Consider the following 14,607-nt stretch of genomic DNA (forward strand, 5'->3'; position numbering starts at 1 on the left):
CGTTAAATGTATTTGAGGTTATTTTAATTATACATTTTATTTAATTTAAACATTTAAAATAATATATAAAATATTGATATTCGTTTTGAAGATACATAAATAAGCTCTGTTATTAAAATGTATATGTTTATTTTCAGGAGTTGAACATGGTTTTAGAAGATAAAGTGTATTTTATCAGCAATAGGTTTACTATAGTTGACCTTCTGTTATTTTTAAGTCTTCATAGAATTTATGTAAGTTGATACTGGAGCTTTTATTGTAGTCACTTTTACTTTATTAAAAACAATACTCTAGACTTTTTTTAAAAGAAGCTTTAAACATATTTTATGGTAAAAATTTAAGAAATCATTATGTATGTAAAATAATTTAATAATAACAGGCATTTTAGTTTTCAAATTTTTATTTATAATAAACCAGAATTTTTAAAATCAACCAAACATTATGTGTGCATTTTTTATGCTCACTCACATTGATATCTTTGTTGCTGTTGCTTCCTAAACAATCCTTAAATCATCCTTTTAATCATTTGATTTAATAATTGATTAAAATGTTTCTTATCATTAAAGTCTTATATTAGCATGCCATGGATATTATCATGACAATAAGAACACTGGGGCATAGAGAATTGGCTTTATGTGTATTCTTAATGTTTTCTTTTCCTCCAATACACAATCCTTTATTCTCGCAATCCTTGTTTGTGGACATATACTTCAGATAACAAAAATGCTTAGCAAGGCAAATATTCATGTTTTGGTATTTTTATAATTGAATTTAATTTTAAAAAATAGATATTTTAATTTTATAAATGTAACTTTTCCTACTGTATAATTATTTTTTTAGTAAAAATTTATACTCCTTCTAAAAAGTTTGACTCCAAATGGTCAAAACTGACTGAGATATTTAATTTTAAATTTTGAGAGCAAGTTTTCCGAAAATTAGGAATCGTACATAAATGAAAGAGTGAAATATTTGATTCTGTCTATAGCTAAAAATGAAGTGCCAGTTCAAGGAAAGGTTTCTGTTAGTTATAGATTAAGTGCTGAGCATTAGTATGCAGATTGTCATGAAAAGTTTTTATCAGTGCAAAACCTTTTTGAAAAGAGGACCTTTAATGTTATTTATATAAATATTAAAAAATATATTTCTAGTCCAAAGAATGTTTGTGTACGATTATTAGATTATGATCCTTAAGAAATGAAACTGCAAGTGAATGTTATTAGCATATTAGAGAACTGGCACACAGGGTTAAAGAAATGAAGTTATAATTGAGATAAAATATTTTAGGTTGACTCAGAGAAACCCCGTTTAAACATAAGTAAAAGAAGCTTTTTTGCAGATGATTGATCTGTTTTATTAGCTGGAATATGGTTTAATCAAGTTTGTTTTCTTTTATTGTTTTCTGCAGGATTGCTGTTTTAAGAATTAGTATCGAGATGTATAGAAGATTGGAGGAAAGGTCTATTGCAGCATGGTTTGTTAGCAATTTCAAGCAGTTCTTTAATTTTGAGGCTGCTTTTGTGTTGGAGTTTGGTGATGATTTAGGCTTTGTCCCATTCAGTTATTGAATGAGGATGCTCAGAGGAGATAATGTCTATCACTTAAGATGTCAGTTTTCATTGATGAATTGTTGACAGGGAATTTATAGATATCTTTTTTTATGTTTGGCATTTCATACTGATATTTTTTAATATGTTGAACCAATGTATTGAATTTCTGTTTTTGTACTTTCACTATGGCTTGGGTTAGTATTTACACTTTTAAGTATAATTTGTGATGATGTACAATTTATCTGGTCTTAACAATTTCCAGAAGGAGGGGCTTGGGTAATGGCAAGTTTATAATCAAATCATTGATTATCTAATAAATGAATGTTCTAACAAAATTTTCATTTATTTGTTGTAGAATAGAAATTTTTGGCATCACTTATGTAAAAATAAAAAGTACCTTTTTTATGTGGATGAAATTAAAGAGCCATATGCCATTATTGCTAGATTGCCAATTGGTTTTTGATAGATTGTAGTCTGAAGAATATCACCGTTTCTTGAAATTAAGAGATCAAAAAGTTGAATGCTATTGTTGACTTCTCTATTAATCATAAATTGCAGAATAAAGTTCCAAATGGTAAACTTTATTCTCTATTCTATTTTAATATTTATATAAATAACATTAAAGGTCCTCTTTTCAAAAAGGTTTTGCACTGATAAAAACTTTTCATGACAATCTGCATACCAATGCTCAGCACTTAATCTATAACTAACAGAAACCTTTCCTTGAACTGGCACTTCATTTTTAGCTATAGACAGAATTAAATATTTCACTCTTTCATTTATGTACGATTCCTAATTTTCGGAAAACTTGCTCTCAAAATTTAAAATTAAATATCTCGATCAGTTTTTACCATTTGGAGTCAAACTAAAGTTCTCTGAAATAAATGGAAACAGTTCTACATTCATTTCCTAAATGTTTCCATAGGAAATAATGTCGTGTATATACATTTTCCAACAAATACCGTTTTTTTAGTAAAGGTGTGTAGATCAAATGTTATTTATGTATTATTTCTATTGGATGAAAAACAAATATGTGTTTATAAATCACAAAAAAATTAAATAACTATGATTTTTCCCCCCTTAGTCCAAAATGACATTCCAAGAAAAGGAGTCTTATATTAATGTCTCCAGGTGGTTTAGGCAGGTAATTATTTATAAATTTCTTTTATGGTTATTTGTTTAAGTGTACACAATTAATTTTATTTATTTATAGAAAACTGAATATTTTTACTGAGAATACATTATTCTTAGAATTGCTTTAGATAAAATATTATTTCTATGATTGTTTTATATATATAATCAAACCTTACTGCAACGAACCCGACTTATAACGAATGAACCTTTTAGTCCCATCCAGTTTCTTGTACATTAATGCTGTTAAAGCAAACCTCCAAGAGTATGAAAATCAGATATAATGAACCTTATAGATATTTTCTGTTAAAACATTATTTTTCCAAGAATTTCTGCAGATTTTACAAAAAAATTAGGAATTGTTAAAGTCATCCATGTTTAGAATATTAGGATCCACATTTTTTCCATAAAGGAAAACACCATTACATTATTTTTTAACTTCATCCCAATTTTCTCTGTGTTCAACACAGAGAGCTGTGCAAGGCTGGCGTGATATTCTAGAATGAGAATACAGTACGCGTATTTAGGACACCACATAACCATTGAACTGAAAACATGAATAGAGCTGTCGGGTGAAACTCTTTTCAAAGGTAATTTTATAATCGGAATTTTGGGATATTCATGTAAAGAGAAAATGATAAATCTTATGAGCCAGTGGATTTACAATTGATTCTTCTTTTATGGAATGAAATTTTTTATCATTATTGGTTTTTTCTTTCAGTATAAATGCTCTCCAAGTAGGAGTTCTGGATTCTGTAGCCTTTTTACTAGACATAAGGTATTCTGTATATAAATTATTGAATCTTTGTATTGAAAACATGTATACTGCACAAAAAAGGGGGGGCAGTTCTATATCTCCCATTCTACTAGGCCGATTGACAAAATTCAAATTGTGTTTTTCATATGTCGAAAGCGCAACTTAGGATATATATTAGATTTATAAAATCGGACTTTTTCTGAAATAAAATGCCAATTTTTTTCATCTTTTGCCAATTTCTTTCATCTTTTGCCAATTTCTGCTAAATTCAGCTGTGTAAGACAGAGTGTGTTTATGATCACCGCTTGCTCGCTGCATTAATTCCTTCCAGCTCTGATAATTTGCAATTATTCGTCTTTGCATTATCACTGCCAACATTTGAATTTGAATTTGTTATGATGATAGAGTTACTGAGCCAGCTTAAATTAAAATTTAATTGTATAGTCTTTGACCATTAGTCCACATTTTTAGTTTGAATTTGACTCTTCTTGTTCAATTACATCACCATGAGCTGTAAGTGATTTTCTCTTAGCATAAGAATCTGTCGTTATGTTTTAAGTTTTAAGAGGCCTATTTAAACTTTTGTCTGACTTTGTAGTTACTTTCGGGCATAGCGATAATTTGCTTCACGTCTCCCAGGTGTTTGAGATTATTTTAGTTTTACCAGATCAAGTAAACCCTCATAGGTACACTGTGAAAAAAAAAAGGGGAATTCTATATATCTCCCGTTGTACTAGGCCGATTGACAAAATTCAAATTGCATTTTCCCTGTCTCGAAAGCATAACTTAGGATATATATCAGATTTGTATACAGCTTTGTTCTAATGTAGGTATTTTGACATAAAATAGGACTTTTTCTGAAATAACATACCAGTTTATTCCCATATTTTGATTCTATAAATTATACCTAAATATTAAATTTTGTAAAATTTGGTGCAAAATCTATGGAGAAATTTAAAAATTAACTTTCCACATTTTTTTTTTCAGTTTGAGCCAAAAATAATTCACTTGGCGAACTACTTAATATATGGCAACCTATTTTCCTTTCCCTTCCATTGTGCAGGAGCGTAAAAAAAGCCACATCGTTCCTACCTTTTTACATTGTGGATGAGTGGGAAAAAAAGTCGCATCGTTCGTACTTTGAAATAATTTTAACAAAGTGCGTAAACCACATTTTCGTTATTATCACATTCAACAAATATGCGAAATTTCAAAACACACCGATATATAAATTCAAGTATATCTTCGGAAATTTTGAATAAAAAGCTCTAATTTTTTTCAGGTATGCTTAGAAATGCATCTACTTTAAGATGGTTGTAAATTTTTTTAAATTATAACTCGAAAGTGTTTTTTGAAAAATTTATAAAAATTATTTAAAAATAGAAATTTTAAAAATAAATCATAAAAATGGGTGAATTTTATTTGGAATGAACCTAAATTTCAAACTGTATAGGAAGGAATCAAATAAGTTTCCTAAAAAAAGAGATGTTAATAAATACATACCAAATTGAATTAACATTGAGGAGCTAAAATTTTGAGAGCTAATTTTTTAAAAACTACTTGTGCGATTTGACAAAACTTGGCAGTTGGGCATAGTTTGAGTCTTAGAATCGAAATATGGAAAAAAATAGGCATGTCATTTCATAAAAAGTCCGATTTTGTGTCAAAATACCTACATTTGAACAATGCTATATATAAATCTAATACATAGCTTATATCATGCTTTCATGACATAAAAAACACAATTTGAAAACCATCAATCGGTCCAGTAAAACAGGAAATATTATAACTTTTTTTTTTCACAGTTTACATCATAGAGAGTTTGACAAGTTAGGGGATAAAGCATGCAGAAACTAGTGAGAACATTGATTTGCACATTGAGACAAATCTCTAATTGTTAACCCTTTCTGGCACGTTGCTCTTTAAAGTTGCAATTTTACCAAAAAAATTTTTAGGCAGTCTATTTAGGCCTAGGAGAGTATGCAGGTATAATTTATAAAGATTGCACAAACCGTTTCCATTTTGTGGGTGTTTCCAAAGCGAACACATTGAGCTGCACGAGCTGCAATAGGTGAGCGTTACTGTGAAGCACGTATTACAGTAAAATACTTTGTCTATGATTTAAAAACAGTAGAATGTGATCTCTGTAGCAGACTTAGCATAACCCAGGATGCACCATGGGGAGGCCTGCTACTCTACACCTCCCCCCAAAAAGGAAACTCTCATTGCTTCGACAATGCTGAGGCCTCTCCGAGCCATTTACACAATTTGAAAATTTACAAGAAAATTAATTAAAATACTATAATATTTACAATTAATTATTGACTAGAAAAAAATAATTATTAAATATATATAAAAATAAAAATCTACAGAAATCAAAACTAAGCAAACTACGCACGATGAAAGGAAGAGAAAAAAAAGGGTCCGCTCTCACTGAAAATCAAATAGCTACATGAAAACAAAGCACCGTATTCTTCAAAACCAAAAACAGAAAAAAAAAAATAAAAACAAATATAAATAAATCTGCGCTCTCAGCCTCCCCCGTGTTTGAAGCACAAGACCAGATTCTGTGACTCACTTCCACGTGACAGGCACTACCAGTACAGTGTGTTCAGTCCAAACACACCAAACACTGAAGGCTTCACTATACGCAATATTTCAAAGATAAAAATTAAAAGTAATACAGAATAGGCAGATTAGCATATGAACAAAGTTATATAAAGATTTTTTTCATTGATTTCAAAGATTCTCTATATTTAAAAAAAAAAAAAAAATCTGAAACATTTCTTTCAAAAAATCAGTGTCTTTAAAAACAGAATATATCCCAACGTTAATGATTTGCTTGTGTGGTGCTGTCATCTATTATTCATAAAAGAAATTAAAAGTAACCATTAGTGTAGTTTTCATGATATTTATCAATTATTTTCAGTGTCTAAAGAGGGAATATTTTTGGTGTGTTCACACCAAACACACTGCACCGGAAAGGGTTAAAAAAGATGCTTAAAGAGAAGGAAATCAGTATAAATTAGCCAAAATGTCTGGGAAGGCTTCAAATTAAAAAGATGCATAAATATTTTGTTGAGTGTTGTTTCTACAAAACATAAATGTTTTGCAGCAATTGGTGTGTAATTTTCCTAGTATTGTTTAAGAATCAATGCCATAAATTACATATATTTTAAACTGAAATTTTATTTGATTTTGATTTTATTAGGGCTTTTTTAAAATAAATAAAATTTAATAGTGGCCATGACTAAGATTGTCTAACTACATAATGTAATTATCTATAACTAACTATTTATCTCTGCATATTAAAGCGAATTATTGCCTTTCATTAATCCTTACCGTGGTCACACGATAAAACACAAAACTATAAAAATTCATGTAAAATTCATTCTTTGCATCTAGTGAGACTTAAAGCAATGCAACAAACTTATCACATCTGGTGCTTTAGTGGCTTACTGGAAACTTAAAGTACATTAATGAAGTTACAACCCCTGGAACTCTACACACAGACGACACTAACTGCATCAGACAGAACCCTACTAACTTTGAAAGCTTGCCAACTTTGCCTACATCAGGCCTTTCAAGTTTGTTCTGATCAGCAGATGTCTCATTAGGGAAGCAGACAACAGACAGTCTTTTGTTGTGAATCATGTTGATTATGATTTTACTTCTCATTTTAGCCTATGCCACTTCACATAAAATCTACCTGCTATTTACTAAATCTCTAGATTGAGAAAGACAAAAATGAGACGTAAAAATAAATCTTAAATATAATGTCACTTATCTTCTTTCAAATATATCCAAATATTATAATTGTAAAATGTTTAATGCTACTTGATAAATTTCATAAAGTTTATTTTATTTTCAAACTTATTAATAATTATGTTACATTTAATAATAATGCATCCTACTTACAGATCTATTTTATTTTTAGGATGGTATTACAAAAGTGAAGTTCAGGCATAGATAATATTTTTAACAGAATTTATTCAGTTTTTATTTGCTCATAGGTCCTTAATTTTTTTCACTAATGGTCCCTAAAAGTACTTAATTTTCGTGTGCAGAAATGTGTACAAACCCTGGTGTAACATGAATACAAGCCACTTTTCTGTAGCAAAGTCCTCCATGAAGGAATACCTCCCTTTAGGCAGATCGCCTTCATGTGCTTTGCCATATGTAAATGACTAATCAACTTAATTTATGAGAGGTTTCTAAATTAAGAAAACTAGAATCTTAACTGAAAGCCAGTATAGTTATCCAAGCGAGAGGAATGTAATTGACACAGCACCAGTGGTTGAATTACCAGTGCTGTCTTTCTGAACTTAGATTGTCACTTGTTAGTTAAACTTAATTTGTATTTTTTTGGCAGAGACAATGGAAAAAGTAGAAGTAGAGAGAGGTATTAGAACTTTGATTGAAATAAAATTATATGTCGACAGAGAAAGACAATTTTTAAATTATTTTGCAAGAAGAATTTCAATAAATTCTAATATAACAGAAAATGTAACCAAAATAATAATATAAAAATAAATGTAACAGTACTTATCAATTCAATCTTGATAAATCACAATTTAGTGTATTTGTTCTAAATTATAGGACAGACAAGTTTTGACATAAAACATCATTAGAATCATTTTTATTTATTACTTTTGCTACATAAAAGAAGGTAAAAATCATCTAGTAAATTTTGCCTCTATTAAACATTTCTGTAGCAGAGGACAGCATGTTTTATTCATAATATTTTTGCTATATTATTTGACCTTCTCAGAAGTAATGAATGCGTATAAGATGCACAATTTTCAAATCTGCTAATATATATATAATTAAAAGAAAATTCCTAGTTTGTACGCTAAAAAGTTGCTTAAATACTGTGATTCCATGAAACTATTAACATAAATAAAATAAGGCGCAATGAAATGTGTTACATAGAGTAAAAAACAATAGAAACACTTGAATATTTGCACATAAAAATCAATACTAATAGTAAGCATTTTTCGTTTGTTCTTTTTACTTATATATATAGTCAAAATTCTTTAATCCAGACGTCCATAATCCAGAAAGATCTATAATCCAGACCTCAAAGCTACAAACTTTCTGCACATGCGTCAACGCATAATGTGTTAACGCATGCCTTTACGCATGCACATAATACGTTTACGCATGCGCATAATATGTTTACTCATGTGCGTTAAATGTATAACGGACGGTATAAGCTAAACTAAAATTATCTATTTCAGTCAGTTTTGCAGATTACGTTGTTCCTTAATCTTCTAATTGGATCCGGCTTATTACTTTTTGCAGACTGTTAGAGCAATTTTATAAAAGTAAGCTTGAGCTTTCAATTATGTCAAAAAGAATTTCCGATTCTGTAGCTACCAAAAGATCTACAAAGCGAAAGCATGTTTCGATGTCCATTAAAAAAAAAGTGGAATTGCTGAAGGGAAAAAAAAAAAAAAAAAAAGGATAAAGGCATATCCTTTGATTCTCTAATCATTCTGAAATATGTTTATCAATTTCATGCTGCTCTGCGGGGGGAAACATTGCGGTGCGCAATGAACTGGAAGTTGACCTGTCAGCACTATCCTTATCTTCAGGGCAGATGTTTTTATTTTATTTGGCTTATAATTCCATACTAAATGTAGTATTTCATCTCGATGTACTCCGTCTTTGATATGATTTAAATCAAATTCCTCATCATTATAAATATCACGAATAAACATCAAATAGTTTTCTGGTTGCAATTGTCTAATTTCGACTATGTGTAATGTATGCTTTACGCATGCGCGTGTTGAAAGAAATGTTTAATAAAGTAAACAAATAAATATAAAGCTTTTTTTTGTAAATTTTGATACCTTTAGATCATAATTGCTCTTTATTTCATAAATTACGGTTTCATATTTTTAATTTTATAATTTCTGCGTGCCATCTTACCAGATTTAAACTGATGATCTATAATCCGGAATTGCCAAAGTCCCGACGAGTCCGGATTAAACACTTTTGACTGTATATATATATATATATATTTATGTCAAATGAATTTAGTAAAATAGCAGACAATCAAATGGCGATGTTAAAAATTTAATCTTATGAAAGAAAAAAAAAAAATTCAACTTTTGATTAATGTTATTTATAAATTGCTTTTCATATATTATTAATAATTATTTATTAGACACTATTAATAAAAATGAAAATAAAGAAATTCCATCTGAATAATCTTCAGTAAAATTTTATTTGGAAATTTAAGATTCAAAATAATTGTCTCAATTGATTGAAGATTGTAATAACATGTGTAAACCCCATTTGGCATTTTTATCACTTATAACAAATGTGCCAAATTTCAAAATGCACCAGTCCAGTATATAAGTTACTGTATATCTTTCAAAATTTCCAATAAAAAATTTTAATGTTTTGCAGGGGCCTGTAAATACATCTGATTTAAGATGATGGTAAAACTTCTTTAGATTATAACTCAACTTAGAAAATAAATTTTAAAGTGAATATTATGCAAAATAATAATATGCATTTAAATTTAAATGTTTAATGTTAAGGTCAATATTATTAAATATATGCGAAATTCAGTTAACTTTGCGGGTTAAAATTTTGACTGCTAATTTTAGAAAACTGCTGCTATTGATTTTTACAAAATTATGCACATTAGCACAACATAGAAATGAAATATGGAAAAAAATTGATATGTCATTTCAGAAAAAGTCTGATAATATGTCAAAATGCATATGTTAGAACAATGCTCTGTATATAACCCAAGTTGCACTTTCGAGATATAGAAAATGCAAGTTGAATTTGGTCAATTGGCCGAGTGGAATGGGAGACATACACTGACTACCAATAAGTATTTGGACACCTATGCAAATGACAATATCTGCGGTCCTAAGATACGTCACGGACTCCGCCGGTATATATCGTGTAGGAAACAGTATCGGCTTTAGTCGCATGCAAGATGCCTCGCAGTTCGAAGCTCTCTGATTTCGAGAAACGTATAGTTATCGGGTATCAGAAATGTGGCCGATCCTTAAGGGACAAATCTAGCGATCTGAAGTACCCAAAATTGACAGTGGCCTATGTGATTAAGATGTGGAAGGTGAGCGGTGATTGTCGGAATGTGCCACCGAGTCGGCAGACGAACGAAACTGGGAGATAGAGATCGATGAGTGCTGTCCAGATAAATTCAGAAGAACCGCACCCAACCGTTGGCCCTCATCCACGAGGAGTTTTAACAGGCATCTTGAAGTATTGTTTCAATGAATACCATTCATAAGCAAGCACATCTGCTTGGTTTTCATGGTCGTGCTGCTGCCCATAAGACTTTGATCACAAAGTCCAACCGCGCTGCTCGGTTAATGTGATGCAAAGCACATCGAAATTGGACCGTAGATCAGTGGAAACGGGTTCTTTGGAGTGACGAATCAAGGTTCACCCTTTACCGTTCGGATGGCAGGGTCTGGGTCTGACATCTACCTGGAGAACATCTCCTGCCAAAATGCATTGTGCCAACAGTCAAGTTCGGCGGAGGTGGAATTATGGTTTGGGGGTGTTTCTCCTGGTATGGGCTGGGACCCTTGGTCCCCATTCATGGTAAGCTCAACTCCGATGCCTACTGCACTATTTTGGATGACAATGTGCTTCCTACGGTGTGACAGTTTTACGGGTTGGATCCCTGTTACTTTCAGGACGACAATGCCAGTTGTCATGTTTCGACATTAACCAAGCCTTGGTATGGTGCCAATGGAGTTCATTGAATGAACTGGCCTGCCCAGAGTCCAGACCTGAACCCTATCAAGAACCTCTGGGTCGAGCTGCATCGCCGAATTCAGGGGTGCACTACCCATGCAAAATCGGTGAAGGAACTTCTATGTCTTCTCCAAGCCAAGTGGAAGAAAATACCACCAGCTGTCATACAAAGACTTGTGGAAAGTATGCCCTGGAGGGTTCACACTGTAATTACCTCTCGTGAAGGCTCTACCAACTATTGATTTTGAATAAAGTTAGTTTTTCTTTTCTATCACAGGTGTCTAAATACTTATTGGTAGTCAGTGTAGAGCTATCCTCTGCCCCCCTTCTTTTTTGTGTGTACATCCGAACGAAGTTTGAAGCCCCACATAATTATATAATTTTGTGATTGTCTGAAATTTGCTGGAATTCTGAAGAAGTATTGAGTTATATGTTGAAACATAAGTTTGCTGTGTTTAGGCAATTTGTTTTCCTTTGCTAACTTTGTATAAAAATTTTCTCCTCGAGTATTCCATTGAACAATTAATACATGAACTACTTTTCGTAGCTGTATGACTTTAACATATAAATAGGATTTAGTGTTTGCTTTTTAAAACAGCATAACTATAAGTTTCTTTCTTAAGAAAAATCTGCTAAAAGCAAACAGTGATTTAAAAATGGCATATTATTTTCAGTTTTATTTATTGCCTTTAGAGATTCTACTAAACTGTACTCTGGGCATGAAAAGTAATTTATAGTTATTTAAGTAAAAATTATCTGTGTGTTCATGATAAAATTTCCCAGTAATGATTTATGTATTTATATTTCTTTAAAAAAGCTTGCTTAAAATATCATTTTATTTGTTTTGTTTATTTACATTAGGTGCAGTCAACAATTGACGAAAATGAATTGTACCCGAAGATATATTTTACTAAAACTAGACTGTATACATAAGTCAACTTAAATTTTATTTATTTATTGAAGCAAATCTGTGTTATTAAACGTGATCTTGTTTTAAATCAGATTTTTTAATTCTTTACTCATTGACTACACTCATTCATTCATTTCCAGTATTAACTTTTGTTTGACGTGGTTTACTCATAAACCATTTGAAGGTATGAAACTCGCTATGTAAAGCTGGTATACTTGCAACAAATTTTATATAAATAAAATATAATTTCAGCATTAAATATGAGGTTATGAAGAGAGAAATTATAATTTTTAAGGAAAGTTTTATTCATCGATATATTGTGTCCCGTCCTCTAACACTCTCCCATCTTTCTGGCGGCTTCATAATACCATCCTTCTAGAAGAAATCATTTGGTTTCAAATTGAAAAGCTAAGAGACTGCATGATGGACATCATTCCAATCTTTAAATATTTTATTTTTTTGAAAATACTGCATGGAAGCAGTTAGTCTGATAAGATGATATTCATTGAATATGTTGGATGAGGAAGAATATAGGATTTAAACTTCTGGATTTTTTGTTTAGTCATTCTTGCATAATATGGTTGGCATTGCCTTGCTGCAGGATTACTCCTCTTCTACTGATCATTACTGGTGTTTGATAAGCAAAGTCTGATGCAGACACTCAAGTTGATACCTGTATATATCAGAATTAATAGCATGATTTATTTCCGAGAGCTCAAAATAGACAATGCCATACCATACGCAAAGCATGATTATCTAAGCTTTTAGACACAGGTTTATTTGTTTGGAAGTTGTGTTTGGCCTAAAAAATTACTTCTCTAAATAGCTGATAGGGTAAAATGTAATGCTTTGTACTTTACAGAGCTGAAAATTGCATGAAATGCAGGTAAAATTTGAAAATGCAACTGCTAGTTGTGTAAAAGACAGCAGCATTGGTAATTCAATATATAAAGATAGGGGGAATTCCAAAGGACATATTGAATGTAAGCTGGGTTTAACATGTGTCTCACTTTACTTTAATGCATGTTACTTGTGAAATGCCAACATAGAGGTAATAGTAATTTCTCTATGTATTTCCATATATACTTTATTTTCTATAACAGTAAAAATGGGCAATTTTGGGACAATTTTAAGAAATTTATTTTTCTGAAATTTTTATTAATTTATTTATCATTAAGTTGTTAATGATTTGGGTGTTTTCTGTATTCTAATTTCATGAATGTTATCACATGAAGAAAAATTAGATTTTTGTGTTTGCTGAGAAGAAGAATTATGTTTTATGTTCCATTTTATTTATTTAGGCCTGCGAAAAACTAGGAGCCAGATGGGCATTTGTATATTTTATATAATTAAGTATTACGGGGAGAGGGGGGAATAATATTTGGTACTGTAATATTACATTTTTTTATTTCTGGGGCCAATAGTTGATAAACTATTTTTTCATTAATTAATAATATTACTTAATGACTTAAAGAGAAAATTCAAACTTATTTATCAACTGTTAGAAGTGTGTGAATTTTAAAACATAAGATTAAAATATTTGTGTACAGCAGTATTGAGAATATAATAGGAAATATATTTAATATTTGAATATAAGTCATGTTAGTCTGAAATTTATGTATATATGTATGTGCGTGTATATATATATGTGTGATTTAAATGTATGAAGAATTTTTAATATATTTCTAACATAATTGGCATGCACCCCTGTAAACCCCCAAACTGCTTACAAATTTAATCATTTTGTCTTCATGCTATGCTGTTTACATACATTAAATATCTTTTTTTATATTTGCTTTCCTTCATGGTGTTACAATTTTGATGGCCAGCAGTGTGTGTAGCCTTACACACACACACACACACACACACACATGTATATATATGTAAGGTTTTATTTTTATGATGATTCATTGAACGTATTCAGTTAAGTAGTGATATGACAAACTTATATTATTATTTGACAACTATATCACATTTGTTTATTTTTACTGGTTTGCTGCTTGTCTTAATTTTTTTCAAGGCTGATTGCTCATATCACAAGTAATGTGATGGCTGGGAACTGTAGATATCTGTGGTCAGATTTATTTAATTCCTCTTCTTTTTTTTTGGGGGGGGGAGTGTTTCCATAATTACATGTGTTAGGAATAGCCTGAAATAATGTTTATGTTCTGCATCAAAGGAATTTCATCATGGTTAGGAAGTTTTAGGTGAAACTGTCAGAAATTTTGACTTTAATGGGTATGAGAAAGAGAACATTATAGCATTCTGTTATTTTTAGCATTATGGCCTAGAAATGTAATGAATATCAAGAAAATATAAATCATCTGGCATATCGAGTTACATGAGGAATATTTGGCTCTAGTTGGGTATTATTGTTTTACCAAAAATTTGGTGAATCAAATATCTGCCAAAAAAAATTATTTCCAGGTCTCTACTGAATTTTTAATATTTTAAAACAGTATTTTATTTCAATATTAAGTTTTAAAAAATTCCTTTTCCCTTAATTTAAA

The 14,607-nt window shown here is 30.5% G+C and overlaps 1 protein-coding gene across 2 annotated transcripts in view; it reads left to right on the forward strand.

Annotated features, from left to right (window-relative positions):
- The window catches only part of AIMP3 (aaRS-interacting multifunctional protein 3), a 61,872-nt gene extending 49,682 nt beyond the window's left edge, over window positions 1-12,190 (forward strand). Inside the window, exons 4-6 of one of the 2 annotated variants that reach the window (XM_035374860.2) lie at window positions 138-233; window positions 2,632-2,691; window positions 12,049-12,190. In XM_035374860.2, coding sequence (XP_035230751.1) covers window positions 138-233; window positions 2,632-2,691; window positions 12,049-12,120 — 228 coding nt within the window. In that variant the 3' untranslated portion in view covers window positions 12,121-12,190. The remainder of the gene's footprint in view (window positions 1-137; window positions 234-2,631; window positions 2,692-12,048) is intronic. The other variant, XM_035374861.2, reaches the window with a different exon arrangement.
- Window positions 12,191-14,607: the final 2,417 nt, after the last annotated feature.

This window comes from Stegodyphus dumicola, chromosome 1 (genome assembly GCF_044657685.1).
Source record: "Stegodyphus dumicola isolate Sdum_Otavi_A_Nest chromosome 1, ASM4465768v1".
Classification (NCBI taxonomy): domain Eukaryota; kingdom Metazoa; phylum Arthropoda; class Arachnida; order Araneae; family Eresidae; genus Stegodyphus; species Stegodyphus dumicola.